Source organism: Rhea americana, unplaced genomic scaffold (genome assembly GCF_003343005.1).
Source record: "Rhea americana isolate MKP2758 unplaced genomic scaffold, rheAme1 scaffold_32, whole genome shotgun sequence".
Taxonomy (NCBI): Eukaryota; Metazoa; Chordata; class Aves; order Rheiformes; family Rheidae; genus Rhea; species Rhea americana.
In genome coordinates this window covers 3,268,991-3,293,519 of record NW_028186446.1, presented here as the reverse complement: position 1 = coordinate 3,293,519, position 24,529 = coordinate 3,268,991, and the positions used below count along the sequence as shown (strand labels likewise).

General features: G+C 40.8%; 1 protein-coding gene across 1 annotated transcript in view; it reads left to right on the top strand.

Moving 5' to 3' along the window:
- Positions 1-24,529, top strand: part of CALCR (calcitonin receptor) — a 164,959-nt gene that overhangs the window by 124,237 nt on the left and 16,193 nt on the right. The window contains exons 7-10 of the mRNA XM_085310511.1: positions 630-756; positions 18,052-18,205; positions 23,129-23,189; positions 23,293-23,359. Coding sequence (XP_085166637.1) covers positions 630-756; positions 18,052-18,205; positions 23,129-23,189; positions 23,293-23,359 — 409 coding nt within the window. The remainder of the gene's footprint in view (positions 1-629; positions 757-18,051; positions 18,206-23,128; positions 23,190-23,292; positions 23,360-24,529) is intronic.

Below are 24,529 nucleotides of genomic sequence, written 5' to 3'. Positions count from 1 at the left end.
GAAATTCTGTCTACCCACATTAGCAGAAATCTTGAAAAAAATCAGAAAATTCAGAAAAGGTTGCTGCTCCCTCTGAACAGGAAAACAACCTCTTCTGGTTTGGAATCTCAGCTGGACTAAGAAACATGCAACCCAATATCATATCAACCCAAATCTCCCTGAAATTTAAGGGAATTCCTGCCCAAATTTCCCATCCTGTCTCACCACTAATTCCTGAAGTAGCAAATAACTTTCATCTGAATATTTGAGATATCGAGTCTCCATGGAACAGCTACTTATGAAGCAGTATTCCTGAGGTTCATTACTTGCATCATGCACATCTGTAATAATTCTCAGGGTTCTGCTTCACCRCTTAATATCTTGATTACCATTAAATTAAGAAAGACATCAAGGGTTGAGAATGTAACTGGATGGCTCTTTACAACATGCTCTGAAAAGCATGCGGTATAAAACAGGTGTAAAAACAAAAACAAAGAAATTGTCGGGGGTTATGGCTGCCATGCAAGGCATGTATTTTCCGACTATTCCTTGCCAAAAAGCATTCTTGAGAAACTGCTGCCAGAATGTGCTTGTTAAAGTGACATCAGAACGAAAATACTAATTTACAACGTGTGCTACATATTTTTCAGGAGCCTCAGCTGTCAAAGGATAACGCTGCACAAGAATTTGTTTTTTTCTTATGTGATGAACTCCTTGTTTACAATTGCCCACCTCATTGCTGTTGTGCCTAATCCRGGCCTTGTAAAAAGGGATCCTGTAAGTACTGCGTGACTCTTCTTTGTCTTGACACCCAAGTAAAATTACTGCTGCTACTCCAGAAACAGCCATCACCATTCATCAGTGAACGATAGGGATTTGGTGACCCCCCCCCCCCCCCCAGCGAGGGTGCTCAACCTCAACCTTACTTGAGGCTCAACCTCACTCAGCCTTACTCAAATCTTCACTGAGCAATTAGAAAAGAAATCTTTGAATATGGCACAGGAGGAAAAAAAACTCAGACTTGCTCCAGTCTGTTTGTCCATAGGGACTTGTGTCAGATCCCGATTGACCTCAGCAGTGGTGACCTGACATTTGCCAACAAAGTCCCTGAAGAGAGAAATCCTCTCGCAGGCCCTCTCTCCTTTCTCCCAAGCAAGTACTCCCTGGAGGGGTGGGGATGGTGGGAATCTGGCCCCTGATTCCAAAATTCCAACAAAAAAAATCTATTCAGGGCATTTTTTTTCTCCAGAAGTGGTAAATCAAACCAGTAGCCTAGTTCATTGCTGTTAGTCTGGCAAATCGTGCCAACCCCTCAGTTGGTAAATACGTGTTGCATCTGTAGATCTCAGTAAAGTAAATCTKATCGGACTCACTAATGGAGCTATCACATTGTGCTTGACGTTGTCAGAGCATCCTAGGCTGACAAGAAATTAATGCAAGTCTGGGAACCTCTGAAGTTATAGCACAACACTGATCAGCTTGTCTTCTAGTAAGATCATTTGCTTATGGTTTAATCATTGGTCTGCTTCTAATTTTGTGAAAGCAATTAAGCATTAGCACCTGRTATTATCAGGTGTTTCGTATGTTTCTCAAGCATATGCTGCCAGGTAAGTAAGCTAATTAAGGCTGGAAACGTATAGACTAAAGAAAATATCACCAGTTCCAGGGACCATCTGGAGGTTAAAAAAAATAGAACAGCAAGAAAATAATTTAAAAAATCACACATTTTTCATCCTTATTGCATAGCATCCTGTTTACCTAACTTGTGCAAAAGGTGTGATGAAAATACACTTGATATTTGAAGATAAAAAGCTGGCACATTAATTCAAGTGAGATCTTACCTCAAGGCTAAGAATGGTACTTCCTGATAGCAGAAGTAAATTTGCTGAACTGAAGTGGTTTAAAATAAAAGTTCACATCCAGGACTCTTGTACTCCAAGACTTCATAAACAAGCTGTGTTGTGGTGCCTTTGGGCTAGATCCTTATTTGAAATGAAATCTTGACCCCAGTGACGTCAATGGCAAAGCTCCCCATGGCTTCAGTGGACCGAGCTTTCTTGCTGTAGATCCGTGTAGCCACAGGACAGCGAGCAGGACGCTGRACATCACCCACTTAAAACCCCAACCTCCACTACTACAGCAACAGACACTATAGAAATTACATAAGTATTTGCCTTTGGAACCAGCAAAGCCCCACAGCAGTGCCAAGGTTTCTGTTTGCAGACTATTCTCAGATATCAGATCGTAAGATAAAAAGGACCTTTAACACTGAACATAGTCTTCAGCCAAAAGAAACACACAGAAATCATCAAAACCAGTATACTTCTGCTGATACTGAATATAGTCATATTAGCAAGCCTGACTTTAGCAAAATATCTAGGAATATATTTAATTACTTTGAAGAACAGAGATCTTATTTTGCATTTTCTTCTCCCAAACAAAATTTGCATGTTTGACAGTGAACTCCTGTTAAGAAGCTGAGATATAAAATCTGAGACCAGAAGACCTAGAATTTTCTATTTTAATCTACAATGAAGTATGGGATGAGAGTATGTGCATTACTTGATCTTACCCTACTTTCTGTATTTTCCTTCCTTAAAAAAAGAAAAAGTGATATCCTAATATGTGTACAGACTCTTAATAGAAAATATGTTCTGCTCTTTTAAGAGTATAATAAATTTGCAAACATATGGTTAGAAAAAGAAAATGAATCACCAGGGGTAAGTCCTTAATGCATTATGATAACACATATAAACTATATATGATTATAAGCAGAATTAAAGGATTTATGTTTAAATTTTATTTATTCCACCAGACAGATTCCCTTAGTATTTTCTTACTAACACTGCTTAACAGAGCAAAGGAAGGCTTTGTAGTTTGCTTTTTAGTTTACTTTTGTCTAACCATGTTGTATCTTCCATTCTATTAAGTCCATTCGAAAATGACTACTTCTGAGTTTTTGTAGTTTGCTGCATTTATCCTCTTTCCTCCTGTGTGTCTTCAGAGCTTGACAGGCTTGTGAGTGTGGGGCTCCTACCTCAGAAATACACAGAAATACAGAAGTGGGTTGAAGGAATTTCAAACAGTCCTACCCCTTATTTAATGACAATATACAGATATGAAGTTGGTGGTATTTATTCTGCACAATAATAAATGTTTTTCCACCCCAATAGCTCCAGCTTTTTTCCCTGCCTAATTTCAGAAACAATTTAAATATGCAATACAGGACAAAAAAATGCTTACTGTGTAGGCATACTTATGAGGATATCAACCAAATTCATATTATTTTGAAAGAAGAAAGAAATTTCTATTATAAAATGAACATTCAAGAGGAAAGACAGGAAGAACAGAGAGGAAATTCATCCCTAAGACCAAGACCCCAGATTCTCTCTGTGTCAAGATAYAAAAATATGAGACAATCCAAAGCACCAGTTACGTGAAGAGAGGTCCTATCCTCACTCACATATATTTTGTTGTCATGATCATTCTACTCATGAGAAAATGGTAAGTCAAACCACTTTTTCCTTATATCTTAATTTGCCTTTTTTTCTTGTTTGTTCCTGCTTTTCTGATTATATAATTCTTTTCTCTTTCTCTTTCTTTCTCTCTCTCTCACACTCTCTCTCTCGGATTGATGTGGGCCCAAAGTAATGGAAGAGAAAGAAGCTATGAGTCTAGGTATCCGTATAGGAAGCAAAGAAGCATAGCAAAATGTCCAGAGACACTTGGCAAAAAAAACCAGGAGGATATAAATGAACATATATAATATGTATATTGAAAATGTTATGTAAGTCAAATTTTTTGCATATTGTATCTAAACTAACTATTTCATTAAATATACTATTACTACAGATATTATTGGAAGGTGTATCTTCTATCACTTTCTTAAATGAGACTGACTTGCAAAAGAAGGATGATCTGTGAATAACACATTATATTCTCCATTAAAAAGCCTGGAATTATAAATACAACACTTACTACCTTATCTTTTAATGTAGTCTTGCACATCAGGTCTGTATTTTTCCTTTTTCTTTTTCCACAAACCTAGTAATTTTAATACTGAATACTGATGGAGGTAAAGGAAAATGCAGCTAATGACTGGAGGGATAACTGCTAATGAGAAACTGAATAATTTATCAGCTAGCAGAGAGTGCTCCATGAGCACCAATATAAATATGTTTGTAGATGGGACTAAGCTTAGTCACCAATTAGTAATAGCTGGCTGATTTGAAACTCTTCCAGAAAACCTTTAATAAATCTTACTGTATTTTTATCACTTTGTCCTTCTAATGGAGAGGGTATCTGTCGTCTTCTTTCTCCAGCCTATTCTGTAGTCCCTTCATCTTTGGAGCAGTAGTTTTCCCCTTGCTGCTTACTGCACCTGGCACTGTGTGGTAAGAACATTTAGATTTGTACTGCAGTGTTAGAGAGTCCATAATAGGGGCCAATGCTCCACTGGGAGCTCCTGGGAGCCCTGTGTGGGCTCTCCTGCATGGCCACAGTATGTTAGAGAGTAAGTTCAGGCAWGCTCCAGTCTCACTGTCAAGTCCCATCCATCTGCCACACATGTTATTTATGCCTAAATGCGTAAATAAAGCTGTAACCTGCAAGCAAGGGCACAGCACTAGAGCTGGTAAGTGGGAGTTCAAAGCAGTCCATGTTTTATTACGAGCACCATACACCCATTTTCTCAGCCAGGACAGACTGGGTACGGGCTGGACTGAGGATGGTACAGTCCTTCCCACCAGCATTGCCAGTAGCTCAGCTGGTGCCAAACAGAGTGTGAATAGTGTGATGCTGAGCTCCAGTGGCGCTGGCAAAGCCTGTTCTTGCCTCCTTGTACRTTAAAGACTTTAAAGAGCCTGAGCTCTTTACAGCCCTAACTGATGGTGCGTCATGTACCTTCTCCCTCTACCCAGGACCAGCAGTGTGTAGTCCCTTTCCTTCTCACACATTTTGCTGAAGTTTCTATGACTGTGGGTGTGAGGTAGGATGACGAAGCACACGCAGTTTGTCTGTACTGCACAAAACCCATCTCCTGGCAAGAAACAAGTTTTCAGAAGAAAACAGCAAACTACTTCCAACTGAGTAGTATTAGTAAAACCAATAGAAAGTGAAAAGGAAAGCACAAAAGGGGTGTCCGCTAGAATTAGAGTCATGGTAGAAGTAAATTAGAGAATTTAATATCCTTATGCACACTAGAGCACTATAAATAATCTCACAATTGACTAATTCAAATGAATACCATGACTTCTCCAAGCTATTAGGCTTTCCTCCCTATCAGACTAAAACAAAGCAAATAAAAGATGAGCAGTGTGAAAACAAAGAGCAGAAAAGGGTAGTTACTATAATTTATGGGGTTACGATACTGTTGACTTCCTCTGTTCTCAGAAGAATAGAGAATGAAAGCCAAGAAAACCAAGATTCACAGCATTTCAGAAACAATGTTAATTTTGGACTTTTACCATATATATATCATCTTCCTTATGACAGAATTTTGTGTTTTGTTATTTTTAGTTCCTTCTTATGTAGCCTGGCAGAGTCTGGGGATTTTTTTAAATATATTTTTCTCAAAAAGAATGACTACTGAATGGTGAAACTGCTGTCACCTGTGACTTGTGTTGCCTCACTAGGCTTGGCCTTTTCCATAGTGCAACCCCTACTAGATGCAGCAAAGAGGGAGCTCCACAAAGGAGAAGGGCACTTTGATCCTGGGAGTTGTTTCCTGTATTATGTTTGGGGAAAAAAACTTCAAGAGCCCTATTCTTGTTAAATTAAATTGATTCTTTATTCAAGTATCTATTTCCAGAACTTTTCTGTCACTGTCAAAGCACCCCCAAATCCTCTCCTTAGTATATTTTTTCCTCCATCCCAGGTAGCTTACTTGCAGGGGCCTCTGTAACCAGTTTAGACGCAGAGATGACTCAAAGTTATCCTAGCATACACTCCAGATTCAAAAGTAATCACAGACAAAACTACTAGCAGAGAATTACAAGCCAGTGCCTAATGATCATATCTCCTAAATCTTMTAAATCTAGCACATCTTCTTCATTAGGAAAGGGTGAGTGTTCTTATGAAGCTATGTGTTATCTTGCCTACTACTGGGCCATTTACCTAAAGAAGACTCCAAATGGCCATCTAAACCACCATCCTGCTGCTGCCTGAGCACGGGAATGAAGGAGCTTGACAAGTCTGGGCCAAATGTTTGTAACTGTGTTTGTTCATTGACTTCACTAGGACTAACTGGCTCAGCAAGGATGTCTACCTCACTTGGAGAAAAAAATATACATTAGTTGCTTTTGTGTAAGTCAAAGAGGGCCAAAGTCATTCTCCATTAYACCCATTTTAAGCCTTACTGAAATCAAAATGTTTCCACCAGTTGTGTGTTTCTGTTCACTATGTTCTACAATAGAAAGCATTTTTTGTTCACCTCCAAAATAAAGAGCAAAAGTGCCTGCAAATAGTTTTGCTTCTATTTTTGTTTTAATCAACAACTACAAGTTTCTATCCAAAACCAAATGAGTGTCCTCTAACAGCACAAGAAACTCAACATAGAGAGGAGCTCAGAATGCACTTAAAAAACAGCTAGGAGCAAACAGGAAACTGAGCCTTGGAGACAGAAACATACATATTAGGAACCAGCCTCTCATCTCTACTCCATGCTAAACACTGAATTTAGAATGAACCTTCACATTTCCACTCCACTCTGCTCAGGAGAGGAAGGAAATACCAGAGCTGGATATTTGTTTGCCTCTGTTACTCTTCAGCAAAGACATTCACACAGGAGTGTGTCAGACAGTGGACATCACTTTGTCAGTCCCTCACTGCTTCCAGGAATTCCCATGGCTTCTCCCCAGATGCAGTGAGCTACAAATGGTCAAATGGAATTTTTTTATCTGGGCCAAGRAGCTCACAAGCCAACACCCCCCATTTGTGTGAAGCACAGCACCACCATATACACACTACCTTCTGCTGACTTGGATTCTTCACTTTGCACATGTGCTTCATGCCTGTCTGCTTTCCACAGTTTCGGCATCTCTCCCAACTGTGAGCATAGGATAAATGAATGGGGCTGCCCTTGGAACCCATGCGCTCTCATCCCTTTTGTTAATAGAGAGAAGACTTGTTACAGAATGACTTCTAGCCCTGTGTTTGCCTCAAAGTGTTTTCATTGTACTCTCYGAACAGCTGATAATCAAAGCAGTGCTTTTGCGATTCCAGTTTTGTCACATCCTAATGGGACCACATCCTAATGGGAACCACAGAAAGTTCTGCCTGAATATGAGGAGGAATTTCCTTACTGTGAGAATGACAGAGCACTAGAACAGGTTGCCCAGAGAGGTTGTGGAGTCTCCTTCTCTGGAGGTATTCAAAGGCCACCTGGACGCAACCTTGTCTAATGCGCACTGTGTGACCCTGCTTGAGCMSGGAGGTTAGACTGGATGATCTCCAGAGGTCCCTTCCAACCTTACCCGTTCTATGATTCTGTGATTCTGTGTAACCAAGTAGAAAAGCGCTCTAGTCTTCTGGGTCTGAATACAAAGATGTAATCCCTTTTGAGATGATGATCTCCAGCTTCTGCCCCAGATGGACAGAGTTCTCCCTTAACTCTTCTGTCACACTGGCCAGCCCCTTGTAGATCATTCAGTTACCCAAGAAACTCAGACTCTCAGATGATCTCAGATATTTGTTGTGGGCTAGTGAACTATGCACTTTAATCCATCAAGCAAAGCAGTGAGGCTGTGCTTTGAACTTTGGAGATGTCCCAGGACAATCATTTTTGACATCTAAAAATAAGTACCCAAATCCCATTAGTTTTCCTTTCCATGAGCTGGTACATCCAAACAAGCATTGAAGCTGGGCTGATGCATTCAGAACTCAAGTCTTCCATCACTCTCCTTTCCCGTGACAGCTACCTGTCTGTTAATTAATTTTACCAGTAAAGCAGAGAAGAGGAGCAGACACTCACAAGGCACAAGTTCTTTCCTGACACAGTAAATGCCATGCCATAGACAGGGAAATCACAAACTATCTTTTGAAATAGAAACCAGTGTTGTCACTAATATCCTTCTAATAACGCCTGACTATGTTCTTTACATGAAAAGGATCCCATTGCTTATGGGGAAAACAATAGAAAGAGAGAGAAGGAAAGACCGGTCTCTAGTGCTCAAGTTTAGAATGAAACTGGCCTAGCTATAGAACTTTTATGAATTAGACTACAAAGCGCCCATATCACAGCCTTGAGGTTCTTTGTTATGGTGGTTGAGACTGTGAGAGGTTCAGGCCAGCACAATCCCCAGTGACGTTCCTGCTGTGCATGTGGCTACAGAGGAGTCATTCGTTGTGTCTGACTCTCAGGAGGTGATGGGAAGAAGGAAATTCCTGCTCTATTTTTCTCTGCCCTGACCCACAGAACAGGACTGACACATAAAGTGGAATAATTCATCTTGTTACTATTGCATTTTTCTAATATCAACAGAACTGCACTTCTTTGGAAATAACTCTGTTTCCTAACAGCATTTGCTAAGTAATGTCCAGACCTGTCCAGCCCTGCTAAGCCACAGGAGCAAGTGAGTTGGAGCAGAGCTCTGTAGGCTGCCTTGAGGCAGGATCTTCCACTCTCTTCTTCTGCACCCAGGTACACCAATGCACTGTCACTGCTCAGGGCCTGTGAGCAAAGGCACATTTCTCTCCAAGTGAGTGTGATTCTCCTTTGAGGGAGTGAATGACTGTGACCTAGGTCTTCAATATTCTTGATTATATCTTCCAGACTCTTGGGGAAATGAGGGAAACACAAACTTCTACGTAATCCCAATGGTATCAGATTTACTTTTGGGATGGCATACTATGTCCTGGATGCAAAGCATGGATGTTAAAAGGACATTCACAGCATTCGTTAATGTCATTTCGGTGAAGAGCATTTGTGGTTCATACAGAAGTACTGAATTCAGACTGAATAGAAGTCAGTTATCACCTCTGAGAAAGATCTGAACTTTTTCAACTAAGTTATTACAGTTGCTTTCTCGAATGGGAAGCACCATCAAGTTAAGAGCTACAATAGGAAGGAGGAAAAAATGACTTAAGAYTCTAAGTATGGATGTATTTTGGGCCAGCTTTCCTCATCTTACTTTCCTCAGGAATTATTCTATCTACGTTGCAGTTTGCTTTCTCTTTTGAAGCAGTGTTGTTAGCTTCAGCATCTCAAAACTGTTATAGCATCATGAAGGGAGAGCTTTCAGGTAGCCACATCCCAAAGTGTCTCGTATCAAAACAATACAAATTACATCCGCGTGTGTGGATGGTATTTCTGCAGTGTTTTCCCTATAGTTTAGTAGGCTGAGTGCCACTTCCTCCATAAGCGTGACTCCAGAAAAGGATCTTGTACTGCAAAATGTATTGTGGTCCCCAGAGCCATGAGGATTGTTTCCAGGTTTTCGGAGCATGGGATGCATCTTTTCTGCTTGGCTAAGGAAGAACCATACTCTCAGTCACAGCRTAGATGGAGGCTGCAGATGTGGAGACAGCTGAATRGACCACACAGTCCATTGACTCTCTCCCTRAAAAGACTGATTTAACCTGTCATTCTTCCTAATTATTACACACCTCCACGATCTCTGTTTGACCTTGAAGATGCTGCCACTGTGGCAGAGAGAAGGAAGCACTCCCAGGACAGCCGTTTCAAAATTAGCAAAGTCATTGCATCCCGGTCTTGTCATTTAAGAGCTTTCTTTTTATTTCCCACTGTTATTTCCTGGGAAATCCTTCCTAACGTGCTTCATAGCTAGCAGATCCGTTAAACTCTTGAGAAATTAGGCCAGAAGCCAGAATAAGAAGCCTGGTCTCTAATAACTCGTGCCAACCAGCCATTTTATCRTCAGCTGAACCAGCAGTCCTAATCTCTGGCAGCACTGGGCATGTGCAGCCACTGGGGTTTTTGTATGAGGTTGCTGCAGCAAAGCACATGCTGGCTGTAGATGTAATATGACCGCATCTGCTTTGCTAAAATTCATGACATTCATTCCAAACTGCTGCACAAGGAAGCTATACTTATGTTAGCCTAAGACTTGAGCAGTAGCTGTCCCTAAAAGACTGTAAGAATTTCATATTTTGGAGATGTTGTTGACCAAATTCTGACACTAAGCCAATTCTCCATACTTTACTGTGGTTTTTTTTTTAATCATTTTTTTCCTCTGACTTTCCTCAACAGATTGGAGATGTTTATAACTACTTAGTGAAGACAAAAATGTAGGCTGAGACCTAGGTGACCATAGATTTCTATCAATTGTACTGTTTCCTTTTGCATTTGGAGACAGGTAAATAGATGGTATGTCATTAGCCCCTGAAYACTCAGGCATGAAAATGTTATTTAACAACTTTTTATTCTTAAGTGTCAGAGCAAAAAGCTCAAATGCTAGCAGTTGCCTTGTTAGTGAATTTTGTGCTGTGCTATATGGACTTGACATCCTCTAAAAAACTCCTGCTCCTGTGCCTTCCACATATGCCTTCTACATGAATCTACACTTCTACACTTAAGCACCATAGGTTTTGTTRTTATTCTGGGAACATAAAGCAAGTATGTTTAGAAACTTTGGTGAGGTAGAAACAACTCCTAATTCAAGATAGTTCAAATTAAACTTGAGGTTCCCCTCTAAGTGTCCTTTAAAAGAAGCCACCTAAAACTTCAGAAATTTGAACCTAAATTGGGCAGAAGACACTATTTTCAAAAATCCTCAGATATTTCCAAGAGGGATTCCTCTCTGAGGGAGTGTAGCATGCATGATTATTTCCAAAACAAGGTATCTTCTCTGATACARACCTCCCAACAGAAAAAAAATAGCTGCTGCAGCTATTTTCTTCATTGGGATTTGTCTGATTAAATGACAGTGATACCAGTGTAAGCACCCTTATCTGAGTCTAGGCGGTGATTTATCTCACTCTAAAGTAAATGGTGAAAACAGGTCAGACAAATTAAATGAGGAGTGCTGTCCAGGGACTAGCTTGGTTTATACATCTATACTGCAAAGTTAAGCATCTGAGTTAGGTGGTGTGAATGCCATCCACACTGGTTAGCTGCCCTTGGTGACTGCTGTGCAGACCTGTATTACTGCTCATTTTAAATCAAGGCCCAGCCATCTAGCTCCGCTTAAAGGTATTTAAAACCAAACACAGTGTAGCCTGAAACAGAAGAGTAACAAATGGAAGGGCACCAGAGTATCTTTATAGATGACAGCCAGGCAGATGGGGTAAAAGCAGGTGAGAACAAATAGTAATAATGACTTTGAGGAAGAGGAAAAAGGCTAGAGGCTAAGTTATTTGGAGGATCAAGCTCTTTTCCTCAACATTTCCCCTCTGAATTGCTTATAGTAGCCTACACTTAACTAGCTGGTGTCTGAATTTCCTTGTGCTCACTCTCCCTACCTACTAGGAGTACCCCCATGTCCTTCAAAGGGCTGATGGCTCCACCTGGCAACATGTCACCCCCAGAAAGAGCAGAGTCTAAATGCATCTGTAAGTTTTATAGACGTTAAAACACCCATAGTCATTTAAAGCCAGATTTATCTCACCTGCATTTAGACACCTGTCWGTAGATATGTACAGCTGAGTTATGCTTATGCTCCCTTTACAGCTAATGAYAGACACAGGCACATCTAGGGCACAGTCCAACTGATTTATTTTAGATATCTCATTTAGGATGAGCTAACTTATGCTGTAATCTTCATCAGCTGCATTGATTTAATAACTTTTGACTACAGGGAAGACAGTATAGGTGTCTATATTTAGTATGACAAATTCTAGTCCTACCATTAGAAAATGCCTGTTTATCTGAATCATGGATTGATTATGTCAATGTCATCAAAATTATCTATGTAGCCTATGTACCCTTATGTAGCCATCAGGAAATGCCTTTGCAGTTCTATATCTTATATCTCAAGTCTAAGCATGAGTATCATCAGGTATTAGATGCATTCCACATAGTTTTAATTAGTCTGGCTTGGGAAGTGATCACAACATATCCAGAGTAGAGCAGAGCTCAGGCAGGGCTGCAAAATCAGCACTGCATATTTGAGGAACCTGTGCCTTGCTCCATCCTCCTGTGCCTAGTGACTGTGGTATAGGTGTGATTGCAGAGAAGAGGTACCTGGGGCATGTGGCTGGAATGATTTACTCCCCTTCATTGGGGATTAACCTCCCTTCATTTGAGAAGACAGTAGCAGACCTTGTGAGCACCTTGCGCGCTCCTTATCAATGTTAGCATGGTGTGTTAGCAGTGGGAGGCAGCACTGCTGGAKGTACTCCCCAAACCCCAAGAGAGCTCAGCCCAGGGAAGCACCGTGCAGAGTTAAGAGCATGGACCCCAGAAGAGCAATAGCCACAGTAGCCAGGACTCAAGGCTGTATGGATATAGCTGTGGTAATTCCCATCCAGAACACCTAATTCTGAGATGACTCAGTGACTGCTTCTCTATAGCATAGACATGGGCACAGACGCTGTTAAAAATATCCCGTCATTTAAATTCATATTTTGCTTTCTTGTAACCCAAAACCTAGGGTCCCTCTGAGCAACTGTACATTTTGTTCTGTAAATGGTTTAAAAGTATATTAAAGCATTAATCTTAGTCGGAGCTCCTGTGTGCCAGGTTTATGACTGGAACACACTTTAATGGATGACTCATAGTAGATATATTGTATAATGCTATGACATTCTGATAATCACTGATTTACAGCTACATTACCTAGCACGGTCTTGCTTTGGAAAGTCCTTTTACTGCTTATTTGTGTAACATATGGATACTTGGAATTTAAAGCTATTTTCRTAGAATAGTGATCTAATATAACCAGAAAAAAAGGCAGGTCAGTAATCAAACTTCAAGTTACTCCTTTAAATGTTAAGAATGTCTGTGCATATATTTTATTGCCTTCAAACTGAATTCAAATAAATCATGTCTGGTCCCCGTGGTGAGCAGTACAAACTCTCCATAAGGAGAGCCCTTTGCTGCTGTGCACCATGGACTTTCACAGAAGTGAAGAAAAGCCACCCTAGTCGATCTTAGGTGAGGTCAAGTATATTCATTTCCCTTTAAACAAAGAAATGAACAGCTAGAGTGGTGATCCATGTAACTGACTTGGTTTAAAATTACTAACCTTGTTTCACTTATTCTCACCAACTTACTTCTTTCAAATGTCAGTATGGGGCATTTCAGCCACTATAGAACATTTGAAAAGAGGTTTTATTATGCACACTGAAAAACTACACTGCTTTCCTTTTTTGTAGATCTTCCRAGTTGTCAAAGACTGGTGTAAAACACAGACCTCCTAACTTGGCAACGAGAGCCCCTTCAGCAGGGAAAATGCAAGGGAACAGGGGCACACAGGAATCTTCCTTTCCCAGCCCAAAATTGAGYTGGTCTTTTTATTCTGACTGAATTACTAGAAAACCTGCTCAATAACAATTTGTAATTTATTTAATATTACATTTTGGTTTTGCCATTGAGGACAGTATTCTGTTTTTTTTGTCTGAGTATTTTGGTTTGATTTGCCATAATGGCTAGTAATGACAATTAACGGTGCTGCTCTGTCCGTAAGCTATTAACTAGCTTAAGACTAAGGAAAGTCTTAACAGAGAAGTGGTAAATATACGTGACGAAGGGCTGTTGAATTAGCCAAAGAGAGTGTCATGCCCGCTCTATTACAGTGCAATTGCTGGGTCCTGCACTGGCAGATGAACCTTTGAGACGCCTTTGAAAGGGGTAGAACATTAAATAGTATTTACAATATGTCAATAAATCCTGGAACACATCACAGACACCCAGTTCTAGCTCCTTSCTGTAAAAGGAAACTTTATTTCTTCTGTGTGAAAAAGCTCCAGCATCCTTTCGAAGTGTTTTCATTATGTATCACAGCTGAGGTGTTCCCAAGAATTGCACAAATTCTAGCAAGATTTGCACGGTGCAGCGGTGCAGTAGGAACAAATAGCAAGCAGCAATCTCCTTGCTCAWGGATCCAAGCTTCTTTCCAGGAAGCACTGCCAGAAAAGGGTTCGTTCTTGGTCTTCTTCCTAGAGCCACCAAAAAGCTCCTGCCTTAGGTAGTTACATGACTTTTCTGTTTGTTTTCCTAATAACTGTCCGTATCACGCTTCCCTACAGAGCCACCAACCGGTGCAGCGCAGTGCTGCCAGTCTCCACATTCTCTAAAGAAAGGAGCATTTTGTTATTCCTCCATTTAGGAGACAAACACACCAGCCCAAGCAGCAGTTACTRAACTGCAGTGGAAAGGACCAGCTATTTCCTATCAGAGTTCCCTGATTACGAATTGTGAATTAAAGCTTAAGTCACCTGCAAACCTGCAGACTGAGGGCCAAGGATATTTTACTTTCTTTCATAGTATGARTTATAGTGTCAGTAGCTGCAGTATAGAAGTAATAGTATCAATATTGTGTAATATCAATGTAATATGTGTAATATCAATCCTTTGAGTCCTGGATTTGACTGTGCTGCATATTCTACAACATGCAGCAGGGCCAGATACTCTGCCTCAGATAACTGGCAGCAAAATATGTTTGACTTCAACAGAAGACAAAATCCCTAGACCTACTTTTTTTTGTCTCAAAGTTTACAGTCAGTCCATTATCAAGCATAGGAATAATGGAAGATTTGCTTCTGTATCATCTTGCAGTTTCATTTTACTTCTTTCAGTAAAAACTAAATACTTAATAAAACTTACTGKTTTTTTGCAGTTCTCCCTGCTCAGACTAACGTACACTGAGATATGCTGTAACGTTTCTCATATTGTGTTCGTGTTATGAATGGCTTCAGGTTGGGACTTGTGCAAGCAAATTTTCWTCTTCAGTAGCAGGTTCTTTTCTTTCACATACTCTGATCTAAGGAAAACACTCTGTTTTGATCGTAGGAAAATATTTCCACTGCACCACTTAGCCACAGATGAAAACATGCTGCATTTGTTAGCTCATCCTAAGCAAGGATTGATTTTCACTGTGCTTTGATTAATATGAATTTAACATAATTCATCTTGATGCATTGTCGTACTTCAGCTATTCATGCTAGCTTTTTCACATCCATTCTCAAATTAATGTGATGTGGATCTAAGTACTAATCACATCCATCCTTCATGCCTTGTCAAGGGTATTCTTTAACTTACTGCATGGCAAGTGAGTGCATTCCTCAAAGCAGTCATGAACTGTCTGCATGGCTGTTACTTTGAAAGATAGATACATAATTTTATTTTAAAAGCCACAATTGATAGTTCACATGGAAGGCACAGAAAAGAAAGAAATATTGAGGAAATTAAGTCTTAGGTATATAGTTCTTCAAGAAAACAAAGATTGTTCATGTTCAGGAAATGTGCTTTATATGTATATATATTTAAGCTACAGATAAAAATTCAGCAAGGACTCATTTTGTTCAAATTACATGTTCAGTAAATCTTGGTTCAGAGCATTGATGAACATCGCAAACAGCTTGCAAAGAAAGGCTAGAATACTCCATATTCATCTCCTTTTCACCTAGGAAATATGRAACAGTGGAAGCATTAAGTTAAAATGAAGAAAGTGAGAATATGTTGTAGATTTTGTTGCAGAATTCACCAGTGCAGCTCTGCCCACCTCGGGTTGCCGGGGCTGCGGTGCGGCGCTGTTCCAAAGCCCRTGTAGCTGCACGGAAAGCTGAGGCTGCCCAGACTCTGGAAGAAAGTAGGATCTGTGCATGTGCAAGTTGTGGGCACCCCAAGTTGTTCCCATGGGAATAGCTACTCTCTCAGACCGTCGCTGTCCTGCCCTGCTGYTGTTGGGGGAAATGATAGCTGGAGCCCTTGGACCCACTTCCCGACCTGCGACTTCTGCGAGGAAATCCTCAGAGGAGAGTGTTTGACTGGCCCGGGTCAAACCTGAGATGTGACTGATTTTATCAAACCTGTCTGGCAAACTAGTATGTTCACCCAAAAAGTTAATTGACTTTTTACACACTGGCATTAACTGGCWTATGTCAGGAAGAGTGCTACCCAAATTAAATTCAGCCTTTTTGAAGTGCCTTGTTATCTGTTGGTCCAGGCGGATGGGTGATCGATAAGGGGAGAATGGAGAAAGGCTGGCGGCCAGCTGGGAGCCTGTACCGAGCACACAAGGCATATTGACCGAGATCTGTGAAAAACAGCCCAAGCATGATTTAAGAGCCTTAATGAATACATTTGCCAACAGCAAAAGAGGCAAATATTTATTCATTTTCTTCCCCCYCCCTTTTTTTTTAAAAAAAAGACCACTTGCATACAACCCTTCTTTCTGCATACTTTTCAGACACACTGTGGAAAAAAGTGTGACCATCCACTCTGCCCTGTATAGTGAGTAGGAAAAAACAAAAGATTATAAAAAAAATCGGTCTTTCATGCTCATCCTATCAGTCCTAAATTTTMATGGGCACCAAACTGCACTTTAAATATCAAAAGAGAGCTAAATRCACATCTTCTGGCAATTGTGGTTGGAGGGCTTATTAGCAAAAAAGATGGTTCATTGAATGGCTATGAAGCAAGCTTTTCTGGTCCAGARTAGCAGCCTGGGTCCTCCACACACGTGCAGCATTCTACTTGCTTAACAGACAAAACATCCCTTTAAAGAGACAAGAAAAACCTAAAACCATCTCTTTAAGTCCAAGTAGTCAATTCAGAAATGAAGGAGAAGGAGCATTTTCCCCCAGCCACAGATGACAGCTGCCAYGCCACCATCACTGCAGTGACCAGATTTCTGATGAGCATGTGSCCCCCCCCAAGGACCGTGGCCTCTGCAGGCCCAGCAATAACTCTCCTCATACTGGGCCTCTGGGGTACTGGGGATCAGGAGGTCCACGTGTACAGTACCCACAGACCGCACCGTGAAGTTTACCATCAATGAGCCACTAGGCCTGGCTTGCCTACTGTGAGGAAGTGGGTAGACATCACTGGAGGACAAATGATGTTGTCCCACACCAACTAGCTCTCTAGGAGAAAAGCAGGTAACGGACATGACACATTTTCCCGCACAACCTGCCCACTTCTCAGCAAGTCAAAGCCACAATCTCTTGTCAAGGTGTATCTGCAGGCAGGAACCGCTTCCCATCTCCTGGGTTTACCTAGGAACTTTGTCACACATGAACTTCATCATGAGTCTGTGTTGGAGCAGGTGTCCCCATCCCACATCCCSTGGTTTCCATGGGAAAGAAGCCCAAGAGGGAGTCCAAAAGAAGTAACGACACATCCCAGTTGTGTCCCCAGGGTGCACGTTTAGCAGATGGGCAGGGTAAGGCTATCCCCAGAGGGTGCCTGGATGTAACCCAAGGGCATTGCAGCCCAGGTGTTTTCAAAGCTGGCAAATGAAGTTCAGCTCCTGCACAGTGATTGCAAAGGCAAGAAGAGCCTTTTCAAAATGTGACACCAAAGCTGGACTCAGCCTGGCTATTTTTACCTCACTGACTCCATTTATCTTCATGTGTCTTATTGCTATGTGGACAAAATAAAGTAAAGCTGTCTTCTTGCAAAGAGGCCAAGACAGTATTCCTGATACCTTACCAAAAAAATCTCCACTGCCAATAGCACCTCTCTTTTGCCAAGCAGCAAGCTCTGAGCTGGCTGCAGTTTAAAGAGTGAATGACTCTGACTCATATAGGGGAGCTGAGCAAACCTTAGAAAACTGTGATTAAAAGTAAATGAAAACATCCAGACTGGAGTTCTAAGTCGCCTTTTTGCAGCCTTTCTTGTACTTGCAGAACAAGTGCCTCGCTTCAGTTTTAAAATCTATCAGACTGCCAAATTTTGAAGTTGATTTTTTTTACATAGTACTTTTTGAAGTGCTGTTATATATATGTGTATATATATATATATATTTACTATTTTTGAGGTTTATTTTTTCTATTCGTCTCATTTATTAAAGTTTAAAATCCCCACCACTGACATGTGGTGAACAAACTTGGCAAAAGTTAGGAAGTTTTATTTTACTTTATTTTCTTATAGYTTAGCATTAGCATTTGTCTTTGTCTGCTTAGATGAAAAATTCAGGTCAAGTGCATAACATTATCTCATGTGTCTAACAGGTAAGCTGCAAAGTGCTGCAGTTCTTTCACCAGTACATGTTGGGCTGCAACTACTTCTGGATGCTCTGCGAAGGCATTTATCTTCACACTTTAATTGTTGTGGCGGTGTTTGCTGAAGAGCAGCGTTTGCATTGGTATTACCTCTTGGGCTGGGGTACGTATGTTATAATTTGTAGCAATTTGGTCATTTCTTTAAAGCATTTGAATTCTTCTAGTATTTACACTCCTAAATGTTGTATTTCTACTGCTAGATCATAGCCTAAGACTGAGCTCTTAAGTCCTAGATTTGACTGCATTTATTTGGATGGGACCAGAGACTCATAAAAATCAACAGGAGTTATTATCCATTATTTTCTGGATCTTGGGATTTGCTGAAAGAAATATTTAAGTTTAATAAGCAAAACTTCGAGAAATTGGTTTCTATCCCAAAACATCTTTCATCTGAGCAAAACTTTTCTATTTTTATCATGTTATTTGCAAAAATATTAATCCATCACAGGACCTATAAAAGTATATTTATTCTGGAATGGAGAGGAGGAAAATCAGTATCTGTCTCCCAGAATGAAAAAACACAACACATACAAAAGGAACCAGAGCCCTTCTGGAGCCGGTTCAAACTATCAGATACACTTTAGCAGATACTATTTTAAAKATACCATGTTACCTACATAGGAGTAGTTCTGCTCTGCTGTGGCTTTGCTGTAAGGTCTGAGTTTGTCTAATAACTGTAATGCTCTAAAGCATTTCAGAGAAACATGCAGGTGTCAATTAAGCAAATCTCAATGATATTCTTGGGGAGAAGTTACAAACCCACACACTATGAATACAAACTATATGTGCTCCCATGYATATTGCCCTTCACTAAGTCTGGTCCTTCATTTCCAAACATGCAGGCCTCTACTTTTTTTCACTAAGGGAGATCTTGCTTTCTAGGGAGTAGCAACAACAGATATTTAACCTTTGGATGGTTTGACCCAAAAGAAGGCCAAGTATCTACAACCAGTATATGACAGTGACGTGCAGACCCTTTCTCATTTAAAACACCATTGGAAATCCAGTCCACAACAGTGTTGACATTAAGTCATTACTAACAGTAGCTTTTTTCCAGTTCGGCAACATGACATGAATTTATGGCGTCGTTCCAGTTCATGGTGAGCCCATCCCAATATCTCAAAACCTACTGGTGCAGCAAAGCAGCAAGTGGTGGTTCTTTATCCATCGTCCCACTGCACTTAGGGGCGTTCACTTGTGTTCATTTGAAATTTAGCTCCTTTTCTATGAGAATGCCATCTTGATTTTTTGTAGGAGAATGGTGTCTTTCCTGAGAAAAGAGGGACCTGTGGTGCTTCTAGAATTAAAAGTGTACCATGAGATCTTAAATGAAGAAAATCTTACTAAAGAACCCCAAGTTGACTTCATCTCTCCAGAATTCCTCTGTCAACCCAAATAGCCAAGTCCTCTCTGGAGCAAGAAGCTGCAGTATCACAAAATTTTGATAGTTCAGAATATTTGAATATACAGAGTGAGATCAAGCCCTGCTTTTGAAATGGAAGCCCTACCTTAAGGGTCATTTAAAATATTTCTTTCTAGGTAAAACTTTTGCCATTTTCATGTTTTGCAGTGTAAGCGATTCTAAGTTTGTGGCATTTCCTATCCAATAATCATGTGAGAATGGTCATAAACATATATCCTTCAGGCGACATACAGTTTAGGCAGTACAATTTAATGCAACAGGTGCAGCTGGCCTGCAGTGGAAGCTTATGAGGTGGCTGTATTATTGCTGGGAACAGCACCATGGTAGATAATTCAGCAAAGATGCCTGATAAGATCCTGATTAGTTTCTGCAGCACTGCCCCAAAAGCAAACAGGAGAGTGGCTGTGGGAAGAAGATGACACTATCTTGGCAGGGAAAAGGTTAATAAAAATGRACACAAATCTTTGATTTGCAGCCTTATTAATCTATACTTAACACAAAAAAGAAGTCATTAACACCTTCTGAGGTAGAAATCACTAAGAGCAATATGATCTAAGACTGTCTGACTGTCCCTTCAGTTAGCATAAATCAGTGTAATTCCATTGATTCCAGAAGCGGAAGTCACATGGTCTAACTTTAGGCAGCTGCCTATATTAATCAATAGAAAGAGATGCATTTCTCCAAAGGACAATCCAGAGCACCCAGAGCAGGCTGTGCTCTCAATTATTATTGAAAGGATCAAGGTAAATGTACAACACAACATGAATATAATCATTATTCACTTTTATGGCTAATCCCTATGCAAGAATATTTGCATTATTTTATTTGGAAAAATCTCTCATGACATTTTAAAAACAGCTTTATAAGGAAAATAAAAGTCTAAGCAAATATCAAACAYTTCCCCAAAAGTTTCAGATGTCTGAATATAATTTGACATGGATGAACGGATGTATCAAGATGTTTCAAGCCTGATATATTCAGGTGACACCTTCTCTGGCATATGCAGCTGGGGATGTCCTTTTTCAGTCGTCATTGTTTCTGCAGCTTAGGAAGTCATCCTCATATGGGGCCRGAAAATAGTACCAAATGTCTTCATCCAGTTACAGTCCATTCAGTCCGGCTGCTTCAGCCAGCTTCATCCATCTAGAATTCAAAAGGGAATTGTTTATTTGGACAGTGCTGAAACAGAGCGCCTTCTAGATTCAAAAGGAAATGCAATTAAGTATAATTTCCAGTCTATGCCATAGAGGATCTGGCATGACTTAAAGGGATATGACTTACCTGTTCCTGTGATGGCTGGGGTGAAACCTTTTCTGCATGGCTCACGCCCCTGATGCGTAGGTGGGACGACTGGTGTGAAATATGTTGTTCCTAAAGATGTGCACTGTCTCTTCAATGACCATGTTGCCTGCAACATCTGGGGTTTTTTTCCAAGGATTATACAAATTTTCCCTCTCCTCCAGGCTGCATCTAATTCACTCTGCTCTGAAAAGGCAGAGCTGAACTATTATCTCCCTTTTTCACAACCCTTTTCTGGGAGCTTTGCCTTGTGAAGCAACCAAGACCCAACAGGCCTTCTTGGTGCTCTACTTCTCATTGCTGCCACCTTTTGGCCCTTCCCAAGGGAAAATCGACGTCCAGCCCTACAGACTGGCTTGCAGCCGGAAATTTGAGCTCCAGACAGTCATGAGCTTCTTGCCCTGTAGCTGACTAATGAAAACTTTCCGTAGTGTTCTTAAGATATGCATGTGAATCTCTCGAGCCAAATATTCTAGGCTAATGCATTTAACAGAAGAAAAAATCCCTTCATCATGTGGAGCACTCTACTTCAATATGACAGGCCAGGGCTTTCAGAGGAAAACATTTTGCTCTTACAGAATGACCCCTTAGAAATTGCTCTCCCATCTATGTTGTCTGTCAACAAAACAGTATCAGACCTGCTCCATTTCCAAATCAAAGGATTTTCTCAGTCCCATAGGCTCCCCCTAAGACTGGAAGCTTCTTTCTTTCTGCTCTGAGCTTTTTTTTTTTTTTTTTTTTTNTTTTTTTTTTTTTTTTTCTGCCATGCATCATCACGCTGAAGAGGCATTCTGCAATCAGACGCCAAGGACTCATTTTACTAACAATATACAAAGGGGAAGGCAATCTGTCATCCCAAGGTAAATCAGAGTAAGAGCTTTTGGCAGCAGAGTAAGAAGCTATTGTGTAAGAATACCTGGACACAGAAGTGCTCCATTTACATACTTTTTTGACCTTATTCTCATTCTAGCGTTAGCTGGCCTGTGCCCTGAGGTAAGAATTCCTGAGAATTTGGCTAAGAATTCTCTACATCTTCTGAAAGTATTTATGAAATTGCCAACACCCAAGAAAACAGGGAACAACATTCCTCTCTCTGTGACTAATTACAGCATCATCAGGACAGTTTCACACATTTTTATTTATRGCTATAAAATATCCACAGCCCAGATCAAGCATGCATGATTTATAGGGAACAAACGGCAATTACACCAAATGTGACCACAAAGTACTCTGCAAAGGGCGCACTAGGCAGTATAACATCTGCCTGTTGGCCAGCTCTTGGTATGTACAGGGTTGTACAAACTGGTGTGTTTCAGAACAGATGCCTTATTTCAGATTTCTAGCCTATTGAAAAGGGAGAAAACGTACAAGCAGGCTGAAAYTTAACATTACAGCGGGAAAACTGCATGGCAGAGATGATTCAAGGTCCAGAGGGGCCRGGCCCCGAGGGCTTGCAGACCAGCATTTGAGGGCTTGTTTTTTTCAAGGGCTGCAGCCTGTTCCTCCAGACGCTGCTATTGCCTCCCATGCTGGAAACGCTCATGTAGGACGGCACATGCCCAAGCCTTTGGCCCAATGCTCCCTCCAGCCGTGCGTCAGGATAGGGACCTCCCCTCGCATGCGGGGTGAGACTCACATCCAGGACAGGAGACATGGCAGCAGAGCACCTGCAGCTCCCCGACGCTGGGACCAGTGCACACGGATGGGCCACCTGCCTGCGAGGGTGCTGGGGACCAGCAGGACTCACAGAGAGCAAACATCCCAAATCCCATTCCCATGCAACGCCTGGCTCCACACGTTCTCTGTTGCCGTAGGCTTAGAAAGAGCAGCTCTTTGCTCTGTTGTTATTGCTCCATGATCTGGTGTGCAAGTTAATTTGCCTCCAGTTTGCATAATGGTGATTTACATATACATATAACAAGTATCCATGGTTTCCCAAAGGAATGATCCATGGAGAACTGAATGCTCCCTGCCTCCTTCCCACGCACCTGCTCATACCCCTTCCTGTATGATCCACATCAGAACAGGGGTGTCCAGCAGCTGCTTGGGGAGCACTGTTAGAGCATTGCCCRTATGCTTTGCTTCTCCCATCAGCCTGCCTTGAGTGTTGTTCCCTCTTGTATCTCACAGTCAAGGTAGTACTAAGGCCCCGAGTGAAATGGGATTACCATTTTTTCATAAAAGCTGTAATTTCATATATGTATATATATAGGTTTAAAAGAGAAGAGGGTTATATGTGTGTGGGCCACATGAAATCTATGCCAAAAAGATACCAAGACTTAATTACACCTTTAATCGTTTCAGGGTTCCCTTTAGTGCCAGCATCTATTCATGCCGTTGCAAGAGCCAAATACTTCAACGACAAGTGAGTAGTACATCAGTTTTTTAAGTTACTTAGCTTTAATTAGCTGTGTAACACAATTCATTTGAATTAATGGTATATGCTTAATGTTGCATTTCCCCTCCAGCTGCTGGATGAGTGTTGACACTCACTTGCTCTATATTGTTCATGGACCTGTAATGGCAGCATTATTGGTAAGAATATTATTTTCTTTCAACAGTTTAATAATTATTTTAGGAATGCTGGTAGCCTGCATAGAATAGAAGTTTCTGTATCTTAAGTATTCTGGTAAAAACTGAAAAGTAGCTGGTGATTTTCTGTTTTGCAAAGGACATATTTGTTAAGAGAACAGGTTCTCAATACTCTTCAAAAATCAGCACTGTAAGGGGACCTCCCAATAAGGAATGAGATCTTGAAGCAAAGAAAATCACTAACAGCTTCTGAAAATCACAGCTGTGGCTGTCCTCCRTGGTAACTTATTTGCGACAAACGTACAGTACTGAACGACAGACTGTGAGTGAATGCAAGCAAGTTGATCAGCGCTGGTTATACTGGTCTCTACACTATATGGTCCAAAGGTCCAAAGCTAAACTAGACCAGAAAAGAGCCTGGACTGGGATGTATGAGTAGGAGCAAGACAAGAAAAGGCACAACATGCTAATGTGCATATRTAGCGTGATATATGCCAGCAGTGCCCTGTTTAGTGCAGTGGAGTTGCACTTCTTGAAACATGCGGGAAAGTTTTATTCAGGCCAAGCCCCAAGCCCATCTCGGTCTCACCCAAGATGCACTTTCAGCTTTCTAGCTTCCACTTGCTTGCAAACGTCTGCATGGATATACTTGTAATAATTACTTTGGAGAGCAAATGGTGAGGCGGTGAAAACTTGGAACATCTCTAAATAGAGAAACAAGCTTCTGTGTAAGATTATTTGAAAAGTCTGGAAACCTTTATACCCTTTTTTGAGAAGCAATCTTGTAAGTCAGCAATACCAAGAAGCAGAAACCTCTCTGCCATTCTTTGAGAATTACATTTGTTACGGGTTTGTTGGTTCAAGATGKATTGCTTCTGCTGTCACAATGCTGGCTTATAGGGGTGGCCCTTYAACCTTTATTTTTATCACCGTGCTCCAAGTTTGTACATCTCAACCACAATGAAAACAAAACAAAAACAAACAAACAAAAAAAAGTCTATATTCTATGGATAAAGAACAATCTTAAATTGTTTTTAAAATAAAGCTTTATAWTTTCTGGCTTGTGCTTATGCCATTTCCAGTCAGATTTTTCTGGTCAAAATGACATTTTTTACAGAACAACCTACATGATTTGCTAGAAGAATCTGATAGTGACAGACTGACTCAAAAGAG